At 40.4% G+C, this 15901-nt stretch overlaps 1 protein-coding gene across 1 annotated transcript in view; it reads right to left on the bottom strand.

Annotated features, from left to right (window-relative positions):
* Positions 1-15615, bottom strand: part of adcy2a (adenylate cyclase 2a) — a 47252-nt gene extending 31637 nt beyond the window's left edge. The window contains exons 1-2 of the mRNA XM_030101948.1: positions 14996-15615; positions 11360-11557 (exon numbers count right to left, since the gene is read on the bottom strand). Coding sequence (XP_029957808.1) covers positions 11360-11557; positions 14996-15556 — 759 coding nt within the window. The 5' untranslated portion in view covers positions 15557-15615. The remainder of the gene's footprint in view (positions 1-11359; positions 11558-14995) is intronic.
* Between the last annotated feature and the right edge of the window lie 286 nt (positions 15616-15901).

Genomic DNA, 15901 nt, shown 5'->3' with positions numbered 1-15901 from the left:
ATGTTAGTTTAAAATAATTTTAAAATAGTTTTCTTGATGAGACAATAAATAAGGGAAGGAAAGTCTCCTGTTAAAAGTTCAATTAAATGACAGAAAAATCCATCTAGTTATACTGTTATGATAATGCAGAGTGCCTTTAAAAGGAAATTGTTATAAGTTTTGCAAAATAAATCTAAATATATGTAAACTCTGCCATTTTTTTGCTGTCATTCATTTTCATGGAAACAAAAGAAAACATTTGGAGTTGTTGTAATTTTTCACACATTTCACTAATTTGATCCGCTCCAGAAGACAAGTGAAGCGAAGTAAGGTTGACATCCTTCGTATAGTTTGAAGACAGAAAACTTTTACTCATAATTCAGAGACCTATGCATTTTGTATTCTTCAAACTCTCAATTTTCAGCTGGTAGATATAAGTTAAAAAAAAAAAAGATAGTACACTGAAGGACAAAGACTGAGCTCTAAACTGAGTAGTATTGATGAATTTTACTGGTGTCTCAATAGAGTCTGATAACATTTGGCACTTTAACTACAGTTGCTTTTCTGTGATGATGAACCCAAAAGACCAGAGTGAACTATCTACCACATATATGTCAAGTTGATAAAATAGCTGAATTCAAAATATTTTTTTTTTCTAAAATATTTATAAAACTCAGGGACTAAAGATTGGCTGAGAGCTGCAGGGAACTGAGGGATCAAGACTACTGTTTTGTAAAACAGGCTTAAAAAGTGCAGTGTGAAATACCTTGGGAATATAACCTCTTGCTTCGATGAATGCAAATTGAAAGGACTGCGTCAGGCACTGAATTGGGTTTTAAAATGCTCGATGGGTCAAGTGCACATGTGAAGGACTGTGCTTTAACTACTCCTCTAAGCATCTTAACCTCAGCTGGACTGAAACTGTGAAGCGACAGCTGTACAGAGGATGCTGGGTAATGTCTTATCTGTTTTGGCACAATTTCTTGTACAAATACTGCCCGTGTGCTGGCTGTCTTCTCGCCGAGTTATTCCACAAAACCCTCACATTTGGCTGCATTAAAACGCTTGGGATGTTCTCTGGCAGGATTAAAGAGTGTTAAAAAGCTTACAGTATTAAACTGTATCCAATAATGAAGGTGAATTGCTCAGCAGTTCCAATTTGTTGTGAATTTCCAATCTCATTCTGCACCTGTAATGTGGTTTCACGGTTTGTTCGTGGCATGTGTCTTGACCAGGGGGCTCCTCCCTGTGCAATTCCATTCTCACACACCATGCACGTTGTAAATTAACTGCAAACATTAAATAAATCTACATCAGTAGCCTCAAAATACAGCTGACATCTCAAGTTTCTGTCTCTCTCTCTCTCTCTCTCTCTCTCTCTGTCAAAGACTGAAAACGATGTAATAAAGGTCTCCAAATTTCAACTGTGTTCCTGGAACCATGGAGGGAGAATCAGAGCTTTTCCAGTTTGATGAACAGTAGCACTTCCTTCATCCATCTGTTGTGTGAAGGAGGGTGAGGCAGTCTCCAGCTCTGGGGAATGAGCCGCCTGCCTCGAGGTGAGTGGTTATCGGGGGGGTTTCCAAACAGGGCTAGTCGAGGTTCAGCAGTGATTGTGGGATTATAAGCTGTGCACTGGGTTTTGAAAATTTTAGACCAAAAGGTGGCAAATCTGGGACAGAAGCACGACATATGGGAGTGGTTGGCTGGAGATCGTCTGCACCGCACGGATCTGTTAAATTAGGGTAAATCCCAGACAGCCTCAAATTGGTGCAGTGACCTTTGTGCACAGCTTCACACTGTAGGAGGCTGAGTCTTGACCAAATTGACTGAATCAGCCTAAAGACTCTGCCAATATTCCTCCAGCCAGGGCCGTTTCTTCCTATAGGCCAACTAGGCGAATGCCTAGGGCCCCCAAGCCACCAGGGGGCCCCAAAGCTGCATGTTCAACCTCTTCTGAGGAAAATTAAAATGTCCTTTTTTTATCTGTAGCTAGCTCTTGTGTTTATTACACCTCTAATATGCTTAAAAATAAACGTTGGATATAAATAAAATAAACTGCAATGATTTGTGGCATTATTAGTCTGTTGGACCGCACTGTCACACAGCAAGTGACGTCACGTAGCGGCCGCCGACAGGTACGATGGGAATGATTGACAGCTACCAATCATTAGCGAGTGGATTAACAAAACAAACCATAATGGTATCAAAAAGAAAGCCCAGCGGCGCGGAAAAACGGAAGAAAAAGAAGACTGAGGAAGAACTGAGGAAGAAAAACGTTCAAAGGATAAAGGTAAGGTGATGTGAAGTTTTTTTTTTTTTTTTTTTTGCAAGTTTGTTTATTTGTCGCACTATCTAGTGTTGGATAAATGTTAGCTTGCTGTCTGCTATTATCTGTTAGTCACAAACTCAGCTTTAATGTTTGTCTCATGAAAGCTGGCCTGTCTTGCCATGGGAATGATTGGCTGACTCTAGACCCGTAGACCTGTTTATTCAGATTATAAGGAGGGAGGGCATGTCGTTGTAGTAGTCTGCTCTGTGTGGAAGTTGTCTCTCACAAATTTTACACTTTATTTTATGATTAGTTAGAATTAATTTACTAAGTTTAGAGTGTATTGTATAGGACTCTAATTAAAACTGTGCCACTTTTTTGTTTTTGATTTAAAGAACTCTTTTAAAGGTATGTTTTTTAATCGATCAATCAATCAACATTTATTTAATAGAGCCCTTTACAACACATACAGTGACCTAAGTGCGCTCCAAAATAATTAAAGTATATGAATAAAAATAAGTACATAATTTAAAACCAATAAAACAATATTAAACCAATAAAAACAAATACAAGTAATGTGTTCAATGAGTGTGATCTATAAATACTAGGCATGGTGTTTTCTTCTTATTTTAGACTGTTATGGCAGTGGTTCATTTGTCTTAGTTTTATTAATTTAGTACAATTGGTAAACTAATGCAGAAAACTCTTAAAAGTGGCAACTTTGTAACTGGGTACAAACTTTAAAGGGACACTGTACATCACAATGTTTAGTTTAAAGACAGATAATTTTAATTTTCTGTATTACTGCAACAACGCTGTAATAATAAAATAGAATATGTACTCAGGATCTATTTTTTGCTTGATAACCTAATGAGCTTTGTCGTTGCAGGAGCAATTCTAAAATATGTTGGCGCTCCAGACATCGAGCCTGAGAGATCGTCTGAACATCCTGACCAGGAAGCCCCAGGGCCATCAAGTGCTTCCAAACCTCCTTCTGTCCAGAAAGCTCCAGGACAATCACTCACTTCAGAACCTCTTTCTGCCCAGGAACCATCAACTGCACATTTACATGGTCAGCTGTCTGTTTTTGATCCAGCTGACCTGCCAGTGGCCATCAGTTTTCTCTGATTCATTCAGAACTGATATAGTAGAGGGCCATTTCAGATCAGTTCTGTTTTTACGTTTCCCAGAAAAGAAGATGGCAGAAAGCTAGGAAGCAGACATTTTGAACGCAATATACTGGGACTGTTACTGTGAATAGTTTGTTATTAGCTGTTGTGCTGAGTGTGAGACTGTTGTGTTAAGTATTATTTTAAGCGGTGGTTTGTTTTGATTGTTGAACTTTAAAATACATGTTGATTTGCTATGTTTTATTATTTAAAGTAAATGTTTTTTTCTTTTATAAATTCTCAATCTGTTTTATTTATTGACATACAGAGGATGATTTTCCTTGTATTATAGTTTTATCGGTTTAACTTGTCTGAGTGGCTCAACTCTTAAGACGTTTGATTTTAACTGTAGCCTAGGCTTAGTGGACCATCTAAAGGGTTAGGAATCTCTTCATTACAGTCTGAAAAAATAGGGGCCCCCAAACAACATCTTGCCTAGGGCCCCCATGAAGCTAGAAACGGCCCTGCCTCCAGCAGTAAAGTTTTCAGCTCCTGCATGAATTTTTTGGGGCCGTAAGCAGGACTGATAATACACTGTTCTTTAGGCTTAAGTTTAGCAAATTTTTGATTGTAATTATTAGGGATGTGCGAGTACCGATACCAGGTATCGGTATCGGGCCGATACTGGCCTTATTTCAAGGTATCGGGTACTCGTGAAGGCTACCGATACCAGCCGCCGATACTCACGGCAAGAAAACCCCACGCGTAGTAAGCCCTCCTCACCAGCAGTTGGCGGTAGTGCAACCGAATGGGATGCAAGCTGCCGACAAACATGAAAGAGGAAGAAGCTCCTCTCTGGGAGTTGCTGACAGGCGCAGGGCTACACTGCAGCGGGCTGACTTCTCCATGAGTCTCATCCAGAGCAGAGACAACAGGAATGAATCCAGAACGGCTGCTCGTCTCACCAAAACTTCGCCGGTGTGGAAATTCTGTTATATAAGTGAAAACGAGCCGAGCTTTGCAGAATGCTAACTCTGCAATGCTAAAATTGCTAAAGGAGGTGCGCGATGTTGTTCATTTACCACTAGTAATTTGTTTAAACACCTCAGGGCGAAGCTTGTGGACGAGAGTCTGACGCTGTTGTGCTGGAAAAAAGAAAACTCCGGCAGCAACTCGACGGCAAACTCTGCAGAAGACCGAGAAACTGAAGAGCAGAGATCCGAGAGCAGCACAGAGAACACGAGCAACTCTTTAAACTCAGGGGTTTTTCTATCTTTGACTTTAGTTCATAAAAAAATAATTCAAATTAGTACATTTAAAAACCTTAGTTTATGTAAAGTGTAAAACTCAGAGAAATTGTTTTATCTTGCACTTAATTTCATTTAAATAAGTGCAAACTCAGTTGCTTGTTTTATTTTTCAGATTATTATTTTGGACTTAAACATAGTGGCTGGGCTGCCTTTTTATTGGAAATAAAATTCATTTTCAAAAATAATCTCATTGCATTATTTTAAATTTTATGTGTATAAAGTATCGGTATGCAAGTATCGGTATCGGTGAGTACTGAAGATGAAGTACTCGTACTTGGTATCGGTCTGAAAAAAAGTGGTATCGCACATCCCTAGTAATTATGCTTCAGTTTAAAAAAAACAAATAGGTGGAATTCTATTGAATTTTTTATTTTTTTTACTGGATACATAAAAGCCCATTGACTGAATGAATTCTCCCTTATTCTGACCAAGACTAACGTTTGATCAAACAGGCCAGAAATTAGTGACTGTTTACAATGGGAGAGAGGTCCTTGGAGAAAAACAGCCGATTTGCAATATTTGCTTGTGAAAATGAATTGAAACCTCTGAGGAACATTTTCAGCATCTTACTGAATCTGTGCGGTCAAGAATGAGCAGAGCAGTCGCAGGTTGGAGCCCTTTGACCATGAGAACAAAGGTATCTCTGATATTTTCACTGGTGTTTGTGTTTCCACCTGCAGTCCAGCACGTCTTTCTGCTGGGATGAATCTTTTCTTTCAAGTGTAGGAGCAGGAACACCTAATCTCCCGCTCATGACAGTATTTTATAACTGATCCAGAAGTAGCACTTGTTCGCGAAGTTTTTACACACGCACACACACACACGCACATATATTCCATATTGTGACAAAGGGCAGCACCGTTTTCAAACACTCACTAGCAACAGCAGCAGTGCATGAAGAATATGAAAAAAATCCACGACTCCTAATGAGCTTGGGGCTTTACATGACAGGCGAGGTGATGAGAGAGCATGAATCCCTTTCTCTAATCACTGATTCATCCCCCTGCTTCTCATGGCCACCTTCCTGCTACAGCAGTATTTAATTAGCCCTGGGTTTCGCTTTGAATCTTCTGTTTCTTCTCTGTAGCAGCGATCCATTTAGCGCCTGCTCAGTAATACCAGGGTGACCACAGATTCACAGATTGGTTGTTAATATAATTGGGCAAAGCTGCAGAGCTGATTCCAAGTCCATAGCTTAAAAAAAAAAGAAAAGAACGTCAGGAGTGGCAAAGAGTGCAACACATGCAAACGTGTTTAAACCTAAAGATCCTTTCTGGAGTTAGTTGTAAATGAGCTCATTTTCAGAGTTAAAGCTTGTATCAATGAGACTGGGACGACGTAACCTGGAATGCCAGTGTGTGGAAGATTTTCTTTTTGGTGCCGTTTGTTTTTGGGTTTTTTTTCTGCAGAATAATATGATTAAAAATACATACACTGTCTCATCTGCTTTATAAAACTTTAGGAATCAGGGGATCCATTCTGTAATCAAAGACAGTTTAAAGGGGCTGTATCATGCAAAATTCACTTTTTGTACGTTTTAACCTTGTTATATAGTTATGTACTCACCAAAAACACCCCCAAAGCGTTTTTTTCCTTCGTGCCTATGTGTTTGAGCTTTCCTCCTTGTTGTGCTGCTCAGAGAGGCAGCCCCTCCTGCACCCGTGAAAACGCTCTGTTTTCCCACTTTGACGTCACACTGTGAAGATGGCTCCCCTGAACCCCCCTCCCGCAGGCCCTCGGCAATCAGCGTTGCTGCTTTTTTCTAACTCTGATTATGGAGATAAACTTTAACCATCGTCTGAAAGCAACAGCCAAGCAAGAGCAAGAGTCTGAAGGGTCTGAAGGGTCTGCGCTTGGTGAGTTTCTCACAGGAAAAGATGTTTTCGCGTGTCTTTGCGTGTGGAGAAGCTAGAGCTAAAGAGCTAAAGCTCGCCAGCATATTTGTTTTGAAGCGCTGATTGGTTGAAGTCCGCTGTCAGTCAAAGTCCACAGGGGGAGAGGCGGGATTTTCAGTGAAACAGAGCGTTTTCTCTTCCGGGTTTCAGAATTAGCCCCAGAAAATCTTTTATTTCACACAAAATTACTTTAACTTAGCGCCAAAAATAAACTATTACCATGTTAATGCCATTTCTAGGGTTTGGACTAGCTAAAAAAGCATGATACAGCCCCTTTAAAGGGGGCAGCGAGAGCTCACCCACCACGGCACGTTAAACTGTGCTCATAGAACACACATCTGGAAATGTCACAAAGATAAACGAATTAAGTTTTTGCATTCACACAAAAAACATCTTGTTTTCTTTTTCTGAATGAATAGTTTATCTTAAATAATATAGTTTTGTAAATTTCAGAGATGCTTAGAAGTTGAAGCAAAAGCTCTCACTTGATTGGAGCAGCAAACTCTTGCCTCGACTGTATCTAACTTTAGAAAGCATTCAGGAACTCATGGGTAACTTTTCAGAGTATCAGTTTATTATTTGGGAATAACTCTGAAAACCAAGCTCGAGGGAAAAAAGGAAAACTTTTCCCATTAATTCCAAAAAATAAATGTGAAGAAGATTTTTTTCTATGTAACTGTCATTTGCTTTCATACATGTATTTCACTTTTCTTTTTAGTTTATAATTTAGCTGACACCTTCGATCAGATTCTGATACCTGACTTTTCTTGCAAGAAGTACCGGTATGTGATTGCTATGAAAGAAGTGTAAATCCAGCTCGTGTTCTCCCTCAGCGGGTGAACGATCTCACACTTGGTCAGTTCTGCTCTGCAGCGACATTTCGTGCCACAAAACGTCTTCTGGCAGACACTGACCTGCATTAGGAGAACCTGTAAATACTTCTGCCAATTTACTGGAGATTAAAATGATCCCCTCCGTACCTTCCTCTCTGCGGATTTACTGTTAAATCCCAGCCTGATCTTCCACAGCCATAACTTCATAGGTGTGGCATGACGCATCCCAACCCTCCAGGGTTTACTATCATGTCCTCCAGAACAAATCATTTGTCTCGTGTTCTGTCTTTGGTTTTCTTTTGTACATGTCCCTCCATCACTCATTCAGGAAGGCATTGGGAGCTGTTCCTTTTATTAAGCTGACTTGCATAAAATCAGGAGAGGCCTCAAAAATTATTCTGGGTTATTGGCAAACATCTCATATGTATTATTCAAAGCTTCCATTCTTCTTAATTACTGACTGCATGAAGATATTGTTCACGTTGCTGCATGACATAGGGTTTCTGTTCTCCTCAGTGAAATGAATATACCAAACACTGAAATGAAGCAACGTGACGACGCTAATGAGTCATCACTTCCTCAAACTATAAACCGACAAGAAGCCCCTGAAAACGCAGAGAGCGGAGAGCCTATCGACGGTAATGTCTCTTCAAATAAGTGTTAATTAACACAGCTAAGATGCAGCAGCGAGAGAGCCTTAATGGGATAATGGCCTGACATTTTCAGGGAGCAGAAGAAAGGAATGAATGGAGAGGTGTGGTGAATCAGTGCATCTTTAGTTACCTCTTTGTCAGAGACAAGTCCGCACTCGACATTTGTCTTGCCAAACCCCAGTGAGTGAGTGCGGCTTTCAAATGGCTTCGCTGTTTTCAGCAAGTCGTGCTGCAGGATGCAGCGAGATACAGTCCTTTGTCTTGAGACCACAGATGTAACGTTACCACAGCTTTATGTTTACACATCGGTGGATATGTATGACACACTTCCATTCATCCATTCGTCTTTATCTGTGGAGGTGGGAGGGAGTCGCCCGGAACGGGTCACCAGCCCATCACAAGGCGAGCAGCCAGAGACAGACAAACACACACCTGTTAGGGTCACCGATTAACCTCACACGCATGCTTTTAGACTGGAACCACACTGCCTGGAGGAAATGCAAACTCCACAAAGAAAGACCCGACCGGAATTTCAACCCATAGCTTTTCAGTGGGAAGTGAGAGTGCAAACCACTGTTCCACCATGCAGCATATCATACACCCATCACACACACTCACACTGACATCTATAGCCAATGCAAAGGCACCTTCACGCGATTTTATAATCATCAATTAGTCTCAAATACATGGAAACTTCACCCTGTAAAGACCCCCGAGCCAAACAGGTGAACGTTTTGTATGGTGAGAGTGCAGATCCCTGAACCACGCTCATCCATGCTTAAAATCGTTAAAAAGTGGAAAACCTTTTTTAAATACCACCACTGTCCTTTAGATAGGTAAATTAAATAATCCATTTAAAGAAAGATATAGTATATTTACTAATGTTGTCAAAGCAATAACAATCTTTCAAATTAAACTTGATTTCCACCAAAGTACGATCTGTAGTATTCTTTTATTAATACTACACAAGCTGATGTATCCCAGTGCAGTTCTGGTGAAACTATTATAATAGCCTTTGCAATAAAGTATTGACTTTGCTTTTGTAATCAGCTCAGTCATTAAAAACACTTACATGAACAATCAATTTCTTTCCCATTAAATTAATATTGGATGATTATTGACGAAGGCCATGCCATTTAATGTTCTTAATGGAGAACAATTCTTTTTAGCAACAGATGGCCCGGCTTCAATAATGCAGTTTTGATCTTATTAATATTTTATTATGCTCCTTAAAAAGTACTGTTATAAACAATCCATACCAGCAAATCCAAATTAGTTTCTCAGCTTATTTGCAACAGACAAAGGCACGATAAAATTAGGATTCAGAGACGAAGACGGAGCCTGTTTCATGATGCAGGTCAGAAATCACAAGAGAAATTGTTGGAGCAAAGACGCATGTTCTGCATTTCACAGTCCGGTTAAATTCCTGTGTCCCATTTCATATCTCTTAAATTGCTTTATAACAACACTCCACATGAAATACCGAAGATCATCTCACTCTGTCATATGGTGGACTCCAAATCCCCATTAGGGCTGCAGAGCAGCTTGGGTGTAATGTCAAAGACAAGTCAAGCAGTCAAGCAGAACGGATATAAGTAAATAAAACCCAGATCGAGCCTCTTCCCCTGCCTCTGGGGTCCATGAGATTTTCCAGCAATCAAGGAAAAGGTGTGTGTATGTGTGTGTTTAAATTAACATAACCACTGTAATAATTATTGGTTTAACACTGAGATTTAAACATTTACAATTTATACATGGTTGCTTGACGATCTTTCTAAAGTGTGGCACAGCTAAACATAAATAATTTTATGAAAGTATCAAGAAGAAAGTTAAGAAATCTCAGCAACACTTCAGCTAGGGTCAACTGGGAAGGTGAATGTGTGTTAAAGGCACAATGAAACTTAAGTTATATTTAAAAAAAATAACATTTTAAATAAAGATCTATCTGGAGATAGAAGTAAAAATGAATGAATGAATGTTCTTATGCATTTCCGATGCAATGAATTGGTTCAGACACAGCTGTAGTTTGCATATCTTCTAGGAAAGCTCATAGTCCAAACGAAAGACCAGGAACCAGACATCTGCCTCTTGCATAAAGTTCAATTAAAGAGAAATAATTTGATCAGATGCAGGTGAAATGAAGAAGTGAAAAATGCAGCTCAAACCATTTCTTGCCAGACAACGCTTTGCATTCACATGTAAAATGGTTAAAAAGTAATTTCACAGATATCAGCCAGAGCTGGTTCGAATCATAAACAAAAACAATTTCAGTCATTTCTCCTACGAGACCGGTTATTGTTGACGTAGATGTATTCTTCTCCAAAAAAGTGGATATTGTACTATTTATATATCAATATATGTTGATACGTTAAAATAAATCACCCATTTCTTCATGCTGCCATGCCATTGTACAGTTCTCTACAGTAACACACTCTGCACAACCGGAGGCAAACATTTTCATGAAAAACAGTTCAATTATTTGGGTTCTGGTGTGAAAGATAAGACAAGTAGCAGCACAATGTCATGTAGTACAACAAACCCCATATCAGGACACAAGAATTGCAGAACCTTCTCTTCAAATACGTTACAAACCATTTACCTCTTTCCTGATATTTTGTCCCAGATTTGCTCCATCTGTGCATCACCAAATGAACCCTCTTGGCTTTCAGTTCACTTTTATCACAGTTGTCGTAACGCAACAAGCGCAGTTGTCAGCTTAGGTTACATTATCTTCACCTGACCTTTCTCTCCTCTGCTCGGCTGTGTGTGTGTGTGTGTGTGTGTGTGTGTGTGTGTGTGTGTGTGTGTGTGTGTGTGTGTGTGTACTGTTGGGGCTGGCCTGTCTTTTCTGAGACACAGAGAGCAGAAGATGGGAAAGAAGCAAGTGTGACTGTCATCAACAACAAACTGCAGCAAGGACGTTTCCAATAAGGTGAATGGAACAACTGCACATGGAGTCTGTAAACACATTACTGTGACGTCTTTTTCTAGGCATCAGTGTCATTTCAAGCAAATGAAATCTGACTTTTGGCGATGGAGCCCAGGCTCAAACATGTGTCTGAATTAAAGCAAGTGAATCAAAATTCCTATTGAATGTTGTTAAAATATCCTAAAAGGAGCTTAGTTACATTTCATTTTTTTGATAGAAGTGCTATCTTTTCATGCAGATATCATATCTTTATTGTCCATATAGTGTAACCAATGGTGTACTTACTTGTTCTGCTTATTTTGACTTGGATCACATCAGATATTTTCTTATCAGTGTATGGATATGTTCAATATGAACGTTCAGTGAACCTCTTCCTTACCTGATCCCATGGACACACGATCCCGCCAAAGAACATAAAAAGGTAACCCATGGCAACCAAGCAAGCCCAGATGACCAAGGAGAAAACACGTAAAAGCTTCTTGAAGATGGACTCGATGCAGACGAGCACGAACACAGCCAGGAATATAGCCAGTGCCGTGGGCACAGTGATTACAAAGGCCACGTGGTCCGCCACGTTCTGGAAAAGGACATGACAAAGGAAATCATCGTGAGAGCAGAAATACTGAGGTTTATCAAAAGGACGAGAGATTTAGAAAAAAGAATGTTTTCCTGCAAAAAAAAAAAAAAAAAAAAAACAGGACGTCACACTTCATAAGTGTGAGCCTGTGTTAAAACCACTTTACTTTTCAGATCTCAGAAAATTCTGCTGGAAAACAACCAAAGAACAGAGGAGGAAGAATTAAAGTGAGATGATGTACTTTTTGAGAGTAATGTTCAAGTTTTCATCATTTAAATTGTTACAGGATAAATTGTATTCATAATACCGCATTTAACTTTTTAAATATGAGATTTATTGCCTGATCTGCCACTCGTTTTTTTTTTTAATGAAAAATGACCATGACCACTTTGATCATGAGCGAATCATTTTTCTATCAACAAATGCGAGTTTCAATTTGAGAAATGAAATCAAAATTTTCATCATGTTGTTTGACTTCCACTCACCTGAAATGACAAATTGGAAATGCAAGACAAAAAGAAAACAAAGGGATGTATTTGCTTTTCATTGCCACCATACTGATCACACTGATCAGACATACAGAGAAATCTAGTTTATTTGTGCAAACTTTCTTTTTTTTTTAAATCACCATGTTTGGGCGTACGTGATTCCGAGAGAACAGCTTTGACAGAGAAAAAAATATCTATAAAACCTTTCAGTGTGAAGCAGGAGGAAGATGAAGCTCCATCAATAATGGATATTCAGCTGTGAATCTATTATAGATGTGGCTTCAACTTTCTGAAACACTCTTGAACATGAAACTTCTAAAAATTTCAGGAGTTTCTTCTAGGTAGATGTAGGTGGACTGCACAGTAAAATGAGACATTCTTGTTTTCCTCTTCTGCCACTAGTCAGCCAGAATTCAGCCAATGAGGGCTTTTTCTGTGGTGCTACACGGGATGGAGGTGGGTCAGGACACTGACACAGATGTGCCACATTTGACTACGTAGGCATGGAAATCTGCCACATCTGCCAATAATCATCAATCCATTTGTTAATCATCAACCAATAATTTCCACGCTGATTTGTTTTATCAAGTGCAATCACTAAATAAGATTTTTTAAATTTCATTCCATTATCTGTTTTTCTCAAAGCCTGGCTGCTCATCATTGCTTCTCATTGCACTCGTCCTCTCCGCGGCTCTCTTTCTCCTCCGTCAGCCCCCACCCCCAGCTCCCCCCCCCGTCTCTCATGCACAGCCGATGTACTAGGACAGGAGAGGATGTGTGTGTGGCTGCGGAGAGCCACACAGAGTTTGTCTCGCCCTGAGCAGAGCTCCAAAACAGTACGGGGATTTAGGTCAGGCAGCCAGCAGGACGGAGGGATGATGGGATACGAATAAAGGAGAGGGGCAGAAATATGAGGAGGTGAGGGATGCTATGAGAACCGGAAGAAACAGAGGATGATGGAGGGAAGAGAAAAGACAGATAGCCTGAAAGAGTCTCTGAGATGTTTATCTCATTTCTACAAATTCGACATAATAATCACAACATGCTGAATCACACTGTCTGGGTCTCATTGGAGGAGAATATTATTCCTTCACCCAAAATCCTTGGTTTGGTTCTGTGGCTTTGATGGTCTAACTCTGCATTAATAGTTAATGTTGTAGCTGCTTTTAAATCAATATTCTGACACTTCTAGCACAGCTTTTAACACAAACCCTGTCAGACGGTTCCCATATGAAATTTAACACAGTGAAATAGTCTGTCGTGTGGCAGCGATGGCCATGAATTGAAAGTCATCACAGTTAAAAACTCAAACCGCTGGGATGACAGAGATGGAAATGAACGCTGCTCTCAGTGTTTGATTTTTGGATTATTAATGCCAAGTTGTGTCAGGCAGGAATTTAGGTAGGAATTAGGAATTTGAAAAAAGAAAGCAGTGAGCAGAATATAATTGGTGCCTAACTTCAGTTCTCTTTAACCTTGTCTGCCTTCCTCTAATTAAAGGAAATACCAAATTGAAAACATCCACGGATCAAGTCATAGGCTGAGTGTTTGTTGTGAACAAGGTGGGCGGCACAACAGTAAAATAGAAAAAAAAAAAAAAAAAAAAGAGAAATTTTCTTTGTTGTTGCACAGAAAATAGTGAAATGCTGCAGAAGCACATGTCTGGTTAAAGTTTCATAGGAGCGGTCCTGGAGCAGGGTGATACACACAAGTTAGTCTATCAGCAATTTGGTATTCAGAGGTGTCTCAGCCTATTCCTGCGGGGCTCGATTCAGCCGATTTAAAATTAAAATATCCTTGCATGCCTTATTTGAACATGCATATTGTAATTGGGCATTCATCATTACTGTGTATCATAAAGGTGGTTGGATTTGTCCTTACGTTGGGCTGAAAAGTAATCACATGCCTAATAAAACTGATATTTACTGACCAGTCACAGTAAATATGGTCTCTGTGCAGCGGTGGCATCAATCAAAAACCACAAATTGCTCAATTATCAGGAATCGTTCAACAATTTAGTCTTTTTTGGACATTTTGTCTATTCCTTGTTATAATCCAGGATTTTTGTTTGTTTTGACAGATTGTCTTCATTGTGTGTTTCTCACAGCTAAAACTCGCACAATGTGGACACAGTCTGTCATGCAGGATTTTCTACCTTTATTTTCATTTAACACAAAACATGCACTATTTCACTGAATGATAATGGTCTCTTTATTCATGTGATGTTGTGTGTATCAGTGAGTCCAACACTTTCTCCTTTTTTTCCCCTCCAGTGTGTTTTAGACTAATCCCTTCTTAATAGCAGACTCAGCAGAGACAAAAAATTGGAGAGGCACTCCGCTAATGCAACAAGCAATAATACAGTCACATTGGTAAGTGCACTAAAATATTCATCACTATATTTCATGCTTTCCCAAAAAACACTCTTCTATTTTGATGTGCTACTGTGACCAAGGCAGCTTCATTCTGAGTTAAAGCTCAAACTATGCATTTGGGGAAAAAAAAAAAAAAAAAAGGATTTCCTTTAGTTCAGCATGACCTGTTATAGTCCCCTGCTTTGAATTTCCCAGATTCTTTGGGTAAAGTTAACCCTGTCAAAATAGTGACAGAGAGAAACTGATCTCCTTTCTGTAGTTCACTCAGCCATGAGCTCAGACAATAACTGAGCCCCGTATCCTCCCCCTCGCTCTCAGCTCACCCTTCTCTTCACATTAGTCCTGCAACCAAGACGACCGGAGTCCACGTGTGCGTGCATGTAGGTGTTGTGCTTGTGTGTAAAGATGCAAGTTTTTCATGAAATTACAAGCCACTCACTAAAGCCCTATATCTACATATATTGAAAGAAAAACACGGGCATGCATGTGCATCACTTTTCCAGGATGTCTCTGTCCTCATGCAAAGTGCTCACACACCTTATGCAGTTTGTGTGTGTTGTGAATGAACAACTTACCAGTCCTGAAGCAAAGAACACAGTCAGCAGAGCCAGACAGGCTCCCATCACTATGAGCAGCAGGAACACAATCAGGGGATGCTGCTGGCTCATGCAGTAGTAGGACTCATACAGCCAGTCTGGAGACCTGTTCCTCCTCTCCTGGCCACCTCCTCTTCCTCCCCCTTTATCCACTTCACCAGACACTCCTGCCCGGTCAAGGAGGTAGCGCTTTCTTCTTATTGCCTCTTGCCACATGGATCTTGGAACTGAGAGGAGGGAAAAAGAGGGAGGGAAGCCTGAGGAGGAGGTGGAGGTGGCCACTGCTGAGGGATGGGTAGTTTCCACCACAGATGAGGAGCAGTTGTTTTGTTGTATTCTCCTGCTGTTGTTGTTCCTGTTGGGGACCCTGGAGTGAGAGCTCCTGGGCTCCAGTTTGTTCTTTGCCTCCTCCTCCACCTCCTCTTTTAAGTCCTTCAGGCGGAGGCAACTGAAAGCCGAGGCTGAGGCTGAGTCTGAGTCAGAGGCAGTGCGCGCTGGCCGGAGAGGTGGCAAGAACGCACTGAGGCTGGAGCGCAGCATCCTCCTCTTTCTCCCCCTGCCAACATGTTGGGGTGGAAAAATGAAGAGAAGCAGCAGAGACTGAGTGCTCTTTAGAGTGAGAGAGAAAAGTGGGAGGGAAGTGAAGGGAAAGGGGAGGGAGACAGGGCTCAAGGGGGAGGGGAAGGGAGGGAGAGAAAGAAGGTGCAGCAGCAGGGAGAAGACAGCCAGAGAGAGAAAAACAGAAAAGAGGAGATTCCTGCATGAGGGTTTACAGGGAGCACATTATGTGACATGATTGTTTAATAAAACCAGATCGGACAGGTTTTGGTCTCAATCCCAGAGCTTAATTTTAGAGCTCATTCCCAGGGATGATGACGAGTTTTG

The sequence above is a fragment of the Salarias fasciatus genome, chromosome 11 (assembly GCF_902148845.1).
Source record: "Salarias fasciatus chromosome 11, fSalaFa1.1, whole genome shotgun sequence".
Lineage (NCBI taxonomy): Eukaryota > Metazoa > Chordata > Actinopteri > Blenniiformes > Blenniidae > Salarias > Salarias fasciatus.
The sequence above is the reverse complement of the archived record's forward strand: the minus strand, read 5'-3'. Positions and strand labels throughout refer to the sequence as shown.